Source organism: Herpailurus yagouaroundi, unplaced genomic scaffold (genome assembly GCF_014898765.1).
Source record: "Herpailurus yagouaroundi ecotype Mexico unplaced genomic scaffold, PumYag 203, whole genome shotgun sequence".
NCBI lineage: Eukaryota > Metazoa > Chordata > Mammalia > Carnivora > Felidae > Herpailurus > Herpailurus yagouaroundi.
Genome location: NW_024412434.1, coordinates 18,862,340 through 18,871,958, shown reverse-complemented (window position 1 = coordinate 18,871,958; position 9,619 = coordinate 18,862,340). Strand labels below are relative to the sequence as shown.

The window sequence follows — 9,619 nt, the reverse complement described above, 5'->3', positions numbered from 1 at the left end:
AGCAGGTGGCTAAGAACGTTTCGCTCATGTTACTCCCCACCACTAACTACGGCCTTGAAAAAATATTTGCACATTTCTCATTGTTACACATTTTTATTTTTGGTTTGATTTGTATTTTTTTGATTACCAGTGAGCTTGGACGTTTTTTCATGTTCCTTAGAGAGATTTCCTCTCTGTGAATTTATGTGTACTGCCTACATTTCTATTGAGAGTGTTCATCTTTTAAAGAAATTATTCGTAAGAGTATATTGTGATATTTTTACTAATGCCTTGTTGCCACTTCACTTTTAGACAAAAGTCTTTCCAATCCACAACACAGGCATTGTCTTTCCTCCAGCATCATGAGCTAAAAAATCAATTTAAACAATTCAGGCCGCGGCAAAGATTGCACCTATAAAACTTCAGTCAGTCTTAACACCAAACAGGTGAGGACACCTGGGGATTCCTTAGCCCACAGGAATGTTCGATCAAGACCTTTTCCAGAAACAGTGCCTGTGATCCATGGTCTTTCTGATTTAAACGCCACATCCAACTCCTAAGTAATTCAGGATTCGTTGTTGCCGTGTTTTGATTCTGGCTCTTCCTACTTCCTGGCAGTCCTGGTCTTGGGGGTTCCGCTGTGAAAGTGAAGGGAGGGGATACAGAGGTAGAGACGCCCCGATCTGTCTGACAGTGTTATGCCTTCACACTCCTTTTGTTCCAAGGCACTGGTGTTGGCAGGCCTCTTTAGCACAAGGGTCCTGTGCCTGGGTTTATTTTCACTTACATCCACATGACCGTAGGTAAGAACACAGCTGCCTATCACAGATGCTAAACAATCGGTTGTTTAATGACCCCGCTGCTGCGGTTTCTACCCCACAAGTGGGGTGGGGGGAGCGCGTGCCCGTTTACACAACCTCGCTGGCACCATGGAAGCCACGCGGAAGAATGCTCTGATGTGAGATTTTCTGCAGTGATGAGAAACGTACTTGAGTTTTTCTCCCTCCGTTTCACAACTTTTGTCTACCAGCCACTGGCAGAAGTCACCATTTCTTCAGCTAAGAAATGCTGCTTTCCAAAATCCTTTGGCAGAGTCTCCCAGAGATTTGTTTTTCTGCTCCATCCTAATTTAGAAACAGTCTTCAAAGGAAACACACACACACACCCCAACTAACCAACCTAACAAATCCATGTGAGAAGACACCAACTCTGATGTGATTTTGTATTTCTTTCCCACAAAGTTTCAGAGTTTATCATCTACAACCAATACAATCTGGACGGCACAGTTTGAAGGGAGAAGGTAAACAACAATGTGTATACCCCCAGACCATTCTCTATTCAAGGAGCACCATGTGATACAAATTCAAGATTTTATTAAAAATTACTTGTAAGTTAACACAATACCTTGATGGTTAAGGAAAGCTCTTCACAAAGCAAAATAATGAGTTCTGTGAATAAAGAGAAGAGCGAACAGTGTTAGTGGTGACATTTAAGTGACCGCATGATTTTTTAGTTATTCTTTTGAGAACACGCACCTTAGTGAACATCTATTCAAGGAGCTGAGGTCTATGCCTCCTCTGGAATTCGCAGTTGAATTAGAGCTTTGTTTCCTGCCTTTGGCAGTGGTAAGGAAACAAACGGAAATGATTTTGAGAACTTATAAAAATCTACCACCTACCAAAAGCATGTTAAGAGGTGAAGTGCTAAGTGCTAGAAGGAGAGAGTGGAAAAGCGACACACACATTGTATTTATTGGTGGCATACAGTAACAGGGAACAGAAGTAATAACAAGGAAGAGGAGTAACGAGAAGTCCAGCCCATGCCAACCCTTTATTTGTTCTTGGCTGTCAGGGGTTTCCGGCTGATCTTTTTCGATTTGTCATTATTTTTCTTCGGCGGTTCTGGGTTCGCCTGCATGTGTCTGCCGTAGAGGCTGGAAAGAGAGAGGAAGAAACGTGAGATACACCTTGCTAACACAGGAAAAGCTTTTACTGGTAGGGCTTTGGAGAACAGATTATTATTATCCAGGAATATTCAGGAAGCCAGAGAAGACTAAAAGATGCCTTCTGCTGTCTCCGGCTCATACCTTTTATTTAGGAATTTGAAATTCTCTTCCACACGCGTGCACACGCGCGCAGTGCATGATGAGGTCAATTCTGGACAAGTGTCCCGGAATTTCACGTTCACTGGGCAGAGTGTGACAACACCGAAGGCAGAAGAGATCTGGGGCTGTGAGAACCGGTAATGCTCAGCCCAGCTGTTCCGGAATGAAGCTCTAACGGCTGTGAGCGTTTAAGCCGACAATGACAAAAACTGGGTCGAACTGAAGAGACAGAGTGCCCATTTAGTGAAAACTGAGCATCACGCCTGGCCGGAAAGCCCAGGGGCTGGATAATGTGACAGAGAGCAATGGTGTCCGAGCCTGCTCAGGCTGCTCACACGTGATTGATGGCAGTGGGACGGCGACCACACATCAATGCTGCGTTAATAAGTACCGTTGATTAAATGTTGACAAAGTACCCGACAATTACAGCGGGTGGCATTCATCCCAGGGCGACGCTAGCCTGTGGCGGCGAGGATTGAACCAAACGGCAGATAATAATTAATCGATAATTTATGAGTGCTTCTGATTAAACAAAATTAAAGCCACCCTAAAATAAATACGGCTCAATCTTAACCCCCCTTATTGATATAATTGTGTCCGAGAGAGAGCCTGGCGCGTGTCTCAGTTCCTCCGGGGAAAGGCAATGCCTGATCTGCCTGTTGTGATGGTCTTGTGCCAACTGAATGGGACGGGATGACACAAGGACTGACCTCCCGGCACAAGGTGTCCCTCGTTCTAAAGTCCACTCAAGGCATCGACACCTCTCTTGATGCTCGCACCCTGCCAGGCAAACTGGTGGCTCTTGAGGACGTGGACAGCGTGGCTGGCAGGCCAAGGGATGGACCTAGCACACAGAGCTGGCCAACTAATGGAGCAGTTAGGGCGGGTTGACAGGTGATAGTGTGGTCTATCTTCTCCAGAGGCTTCCGAACGTCTCCCTACAAGTGCTCCAAGCAGGTCCCACTGGCAGTGGCCATGAAAATAGGTCTCTGCTCCCAAAGAGTTCAGAATGCAGGGTCTGGAGCTGGAAGCACGGACCTATGAGCAGCCAGGTCCTGGGAATGTTCTCCAGGTGAAGTGGAGGGGTGGGGGGTGTTAACCACATGCCTGACAGGTAACATTAGAAACTGCAAGCTCGCTTTCAACTTCTGTAGAAATGAGCTTTAAAGACTCTTGCTCCTCTCATGGAGAGGCCCAGTCCTGCTCAGCCTGAGAGCGTGTCCCTACAGGAGAAACACCTCCTTCCCCAGGACAGCTTGTCCTCCGGGAAAATGGATCTTTTTGAAATCCACATGAGCCCCCCTCCAATGCTCCTCACTTTAAAAAGGGCCACGGATGCCCCTGAAGTCTATGTCACGGACATTCAGACGTCCTGGAGCCCAGGAAAGGAACCACTGGTTTCAGCAGAGAGGAAGTTTCTGCCCAGCTGTCCTGCTGTTGCTGCCCCGACCCCATTGATGTCCCTGTCCCAGTTCCTGGGACTTGTGACTACCGACTTACACAGGCAAAGGGGCTCTGTGGAAGCAATTAAGCATCTCGGCGATGGCAAGATTGTCCTCTATTATCTGGGGACCCCCCCCCTTCCTTCAGTCCTGCAGCATCTCTCCCACCACATGCATCAAACAGGTTAAAGAAACAGCCACGGTAGACTCATCTATTATATCCCTCAGCTTTAGCAACACATGCCCTGAAATGTACTTTTTCCTCTAATAGCCCTGGCCTAACCCCTCATCCCAGGATGCGGCTTTCTTTGCATTAACACAGCAGTGTGGTGTGGGGTGTGCCCGGGAGGCCTCTGCTGTCCAAGCTCTTCTCACCCGGCATATGGCAAAGGTCTGATTCTGGTCTGTGCATTCATAGGTTCCCTCCAGCCTCAAGGATCTCTCCTCTAGTTTGCAAACCCCTACCCCCATAAGGGGGAACAGTATGCATGTTCTTGCTCACAGATAGCATTTAACTTTAAGGCTTACAAAAATCTGCAGAAATAGTTTATGAACTGGGAAACCCGGCAACAGCGACACAAATAAGAGGTCAGAGGAGGGAAAAGAGAATAAAGATCTGATAAGGGCCCCACGTATCAATCACATCCTGAATGAGTAAGAGCCGAAGTGGGCACAGAAGGGTTCCCAGAAGAGGTGGGGGTTTCGCTGGGCCTGACGGTGGTAATCCAGCAAAGTCATTTTAGAAGGGGGTGCAAAAGCTGTTTGGAACTCAGCAAGGCTCCCCTTGTTAGGAAGGAACCGGAATGTTCCAATGTTTCAATGTCTGCCTTTTTATATTCAGACCCCACTGTGCCTGGATCTCCTGGGGCGACACAGCAAGTCCCTACAGAGAGAGCATTCCTGAACTTGACGTTGAAATCCTCCTTTTGCAAGTTATTAGCTGCTGACTTTGGGCAAATGATTAGCATCCCCCCCCTCCCCATCCCCTCGCTGTGCCTCAGTTTCTTCATCTGTAAAAACAAAACAAAACACAAAACAAAACAAAACAAATGATGCTGCTTTCTTAGCAAGGAGGCTGCACTAGTGAAATAAGCCCAGTACCTGGTATGTCTACCAGAAGCAGTCAGTGGATGCTTCCTGAGACACAGGACTGATGTGGAGTTAGAGTCGGAGGGACTAAATAAAGATAATTAAGTGATTACTTCCTTAGGACTTTTTGCTCTGAAAAAAATGACATGGTATTTTCTATCAGTGCCAAACCCAAGTGTCTCTAGGAGAAAGGTTTCATTCCTCTCTGAAGAAAGCAACTAAGGCAGAACTAAATGCATCCCCCCCCCCCAACACCCACCACCCACTTCCTCGGTGAGTCACTGTGAGAGCCGGGATGATGCCGTGTCCTCCCGGTGATCCCTTATTCCTCCAGCTGAGTGGGCAGAGGAGAGTGGTGATTGACTAAGTGGCCATTCCCACATGGAGACATCAGTGGGGCAGAGTGGTAATGACAAGCATTTTAGGGTCCTAAGTCTGGGGTTCCATTCCTGGCTCTACCAGTGATTAGCCATGGGGCTTCCATTGTGTAAGTGTGGTAGGCAGAATAATGGCCCCCCAAAACAGGGACATTCTGGTCCCTGAAACCTGTATCATAAAGGGACTCTGTGGAAAAGGTTAACTAAGGATCTTGAGCTGGAAGATTACCCTGCATTTTCTTGGTGGGCTCAGTGTCATCACCGGGGTCTTTAGAAGAGGGAGGCTGGAAGGTCTGAGTCAGAGAGATCTGAACATGGTACACTGATGGCTTTCAAGGAGGGAAAGGGCTACCAGTAAGAAATGCAGGTAGCTTCTAGAAACTAGAAAGGCGAGGAAATGCATTCTCTCCTGGAGCCTCCAGAAGGAAGCCACCCTGAGGACACCCTGATTTCAGACTTCTGACCTCCACAACCACAGGAAGATACATTTGTTTTATTTTCAGCCACCAAGTTCATGGTACTTTGTTACCACAACAGGGACCTAATACAGGAAATGAACTTCTCTGGGCCTCACAGGGCAGCCTGCAAGTGAGAAGTCTGCTTACCTTCAGCAGAGGAGGAATGGGAGACTTCTGGGGTAGCAGCTCATTGAGAAGAATGACAAGTTAAAAAACTGTTTCAAAAAGGACAAAGGATGTCCCAAAGGGGGCAGGGGAAAGGGTGCTGTTTCTATCAGAAGAAAAGGGAACAAGTGGAAAAACTGTCCTCTCTGCACTACAGAAGGATCGGACGCTCCCTGCCCCCCTGTTGTCTGAAGCTAATGCCTTGGCCCATGTTTTGAATGGACCCAGATTTAACTTCTAGAGGTGAACGAGTGAGACGTGGAGAGGTCAACGCCTTTGAACGAAGCTTCTCAAGGGAAGGGTGCACGCCACACCACACAAGGCCACGAGGGGAAGTACCAGGGTCCATTAGGAGGGAGAAGGAACAAAGCAGGAAGCAGAATCCAAGTACTTCAAGGTGGTTTCATGGGAAGGAAAGGACGGGGTTGAGTGGACTTAGGATTGCACAGTTTGAATAGTTCCCAGGGGCTCAAGGCTGTCACGGTGGCCTCCAGGTGTAGGGGACCTGGTCCTGGGGTGATTTAGGACAGGGGAAACACTGGCTTGGAGTGGGAGTTTGATACAGGAGGTGGTCAGGTGTTGGCTTTGGATCGGTTGGTTTGCGTATCAAAGGCAAAGTAGCAGATAAGTTGGTCGCTATCTCTAGGAATTACGCTAGCCCTGGAAAGGGCAATGTCTCTCCAGCCAGCAAGACCTCCAAGATGTCAAAACATCATAAAAGACAGAAAATAAACAACATGACTAATCCATGCAGCCACGGCCTTCAGGATGGCTTCTGTCTTCCTGACCCTGTATCTTCCTCTCCTGACACACCTGCCTCTCAGCCTTCCTGAAGATGGCTTCTCTCTTGCCCCACCTGCTAGTTCTACCTCCTTCACCTGGGAAATACTCCACCAGCCCTCAGACCCTGGCACAAGGCACTTCCCAAGCCAGCATGTCTCCCTCATGCTCGGTTCAGGTGGCACCTGTCCGGCCCCACGTGAGCCTATGGCACCCTGCCCGGGGGACCCAAGACAACAGACCTGGGGCTTCACTTACCTCTGCATTCTGGCACCCTGCTCGCCCTCAATGACGTGTGACCTTGGGAAAGTGACTACTTTCCGTAGTCAAAAGTCCTCGTCTGCAAGGATGAGGGTGAAAATGCCCAGCTACCTTGGAGGGCTTGGGGGAAGATTAAATCAGACACAGAAAAGGTCTGGTCTGTGCAGGTACTTAGCGGATGTTCCAGAATGGCAGCTGCCGCCTTTAACCTCTCACAGGAGGTCGGAGACTCAGGCTAAGCTGGCCAGCCCCTTCCACTTGAGCACACAGTTGCCTTGGAGCACACAGCAGATCCAGGAACGTGGCCCTGCCAGCTTGACAGTGGTGACAAAAGGAGCCTGGCTCAAGGTCACCAACAGTGCAGCCACTGCAGGTGGACAAAATGTTCGACCCACAAAGTGGGGGGACCCCATGTCACAGAGTCTTAGAAACTCTTCTCTCCCCTGACATCTGAGGTTTATGGGGGGAAACTGGGAGATGATAAAGGAGTGGAAAAAACCAACAAAGAACAATCCAAAGTGACAGGAAAGGTTCCATTATGCACAGGAGTCTGACGAGCATGCTTCTGTCACTGGAGAATCTCAAAGGCTCTCCCATGGCTGTTCTCGGCTGTGGGAGATGAGCAAGCCAGCACCGATCGGCCCCCCGGGGGCTCTCTGTTCTCATCTGTGCAGGAGGTGGGGGGTGGGCCCTGCCGCGAACAGCTGCTGAATTCCTGCTGAAGACCACCCCTGGAGGAATCCTTGTGAAACGAATCCAGGGAGAGCCAGGGTCATCTGACTGATCACTTTGGACGCATCTGGTTACAAGCAGCCTGCGCACCGGCCACTTGAAGCAACTGAACATGGCTGCCCGTTGACATCTGGGACTGCAGCAAAAAATTCCAGCCCACCAGAATCAGAATAAAGTTTGCAACTAATATCAGGGCAGGTGATATGCACACTTTTCAATTACTGCTATGTAAACTTGCCATATGTATATGGACATTTTCACTGTGGGAAAAGATCCATTCGAGTCTTATCCTTTCTTTTGGATCCCAGGCTCTCTCACAGACCCTCAGTCCCTCCAAGCTACGGCAGAAGACCACCGTGGGTCCACCCCATTCCTTCTTGAAAATTTTCTCCCTTGGCTGCAAATATACTATTTTGGTTCTTAGTCTCTCCTTCTGACACTGTTTCAAGTCTTTATGTTTCTGCTGTCATCTTTGTTTTTTCCTTCCTAGAAAGGACATCTAATTTTCCAGCTTCAATGATTACCTCTTAGAAACACCTCCACGTCCCCACCCCCTACGGAGCCAACCACTGTCTTCAAACCCGGCTGTGCCTTATTCCCACCTGGACACTGAACTATTAAATCCAACCAGGGCACGGAACAGTTCCCTACCCTGACTTTCACAGGTCTGTCCCTCTGTGTCTCCAGACCTTCAGGATCAAATCACTTCAGTGGTTTTGACACCGTTTTTTTTTTCGTTTTTTTTGTTTTGTTTTTTTTTTTTTTGGTTATCCCATGAATGAAGTTTGAGTGAAGCTTCCCCTGCAACAGGCATTCTGAGTCTGGGCCCAGGGAAGTATCCAAAACTCCAAGCAAAGCTCTATGTGTTTTTTCAGCAGAAGGAGAGCGCAACTTTCAACAGCTTCTCAAAAGGCTCAGTTATATAACTCAATGGATTAATCAGTCACTTTATGGTGCTTATTCTTATTTTCACAAACGTGTGATTTTATCTATTCTCCTTTTCGCCTTCCCGAATAGAGGCCCCTATCAGATGGTCATTAGGTTATTATAATGGGTCCTTTCATTCCTCCAATGTGTCCTACGACTGGCAGGATAATGTCTCCTTGGTTTACGCATGGAAAATGGCATCCACTGTCCACCAGGTCGTATCCCCAACCTGGTATGTGTTATAAAGCAGCCACAAAACGTATCATGTGATGCTTAACTCCGCCAACCTTGTCTCTCTGTCCACCAGCAGACCGCAGCACAGTAAGGCTGTTCTGGAGGAAGGCAGAGGGGAGCACAGTAAAGGGGAACCGAGGGTGAGCTCTGCCACCTATTAACTGAGTAACCCAGAGTCCTTTCTCTTTCCAGAATGTGTGTTACCTTAACTGGAAAATGGGAATACGTGCAGCCAGACTGGCTTGGGCCCATGCGTGTGTTTGAAAAATAAAATGGTGCTAAATCGATCCAAGCCCTGGAATTAGCTCTTCCTCCCGGGCAGCATTCCTTTCGGTCTGTTTCTTGCTGATCTGGGTTAGTATCATCAGGAATGCCTGCCTGCCTGGGTCCTTCTCTGCAACTTAGATCCCATCCGTCGTTTTAGGCTTTTCAGAGCTTTCGCCCCCTGCCCCAATTTCTGCCTTCACAAAACACTACTCGAGTTATCAGGATTGCACCATTAAGTCCTTGATGATACACAGGTTCCTGCTCTTGGCTTGTTGGTTTGAACTACCAGCAGAGTGCCGTGATAACGACACGTTACAGTTACGGCTACCAGCCATTCAGCGTTCGCTGCCACGACAATCCAGGGAAGAAGGGGCGTTTCTTATCTCCGTTTTTCAAAGGAGGAAACTGAGGCTCAGCAAGTTTAGACCCGGATCAAACCCAGGCAACTACGCCAAAGTTCGAGTCCTTAATGCACTATGTTATCTTGTTTTCCATCTTTTTTTTTGGATTTCCTAGATCTGTCTTCTCAATAAGCCTGCCACTTTCTTGAGGGTGGGGACTGAAGAGTTCACTTCTTTTGTATTCTGTATACTCAAGGCACTGGTAGAAGCATGTTGTGTGCTATGTAAATATTGTGTTTCCGAATGCCAGGTATATGAGAGGTACAATATGCTGTTCTTAAGTCATTTGCTCGTGTCATATGCCTCCCTCCTGTTGTTTTGGGTGTTTCCATGGAAAGTCCTTATACAGACCAAGAAAAGAACCAATTTGAGAATCCAAGTTATATGGCCAGTGACAATAATA

General features: G+C 48.0%; 1 protein-coding gene across 3 annotated transcripts in view; it reads right to left on the bottom strand.

The window, feature by feature from the left end:
- Positions 1–1,332: 1,332 nt before the first annotated feature.
- RSU1 (Ras suppressor protein 1) overlaps positions 1,333–9,619 on the bottom strand; it is a 203,149-nt gene continuing 194,862 nt past the window's right edge. For all 3 annotated transcript variants that reach the window (XM_040451317.1, XM_040451316.1, XM_040451315.1), the window contains one exon: positions 1,333–1,912. In XM_040451317.1, the coding sequence (XP_040307251.1) occupies positions 1,827–1,912 (86 nt within the window). In that variant the 3' untranslated portion in view covers positions 1,333–1,826. The remainder of the gene's footprint in view (positions 1,913–9,619) is intronic.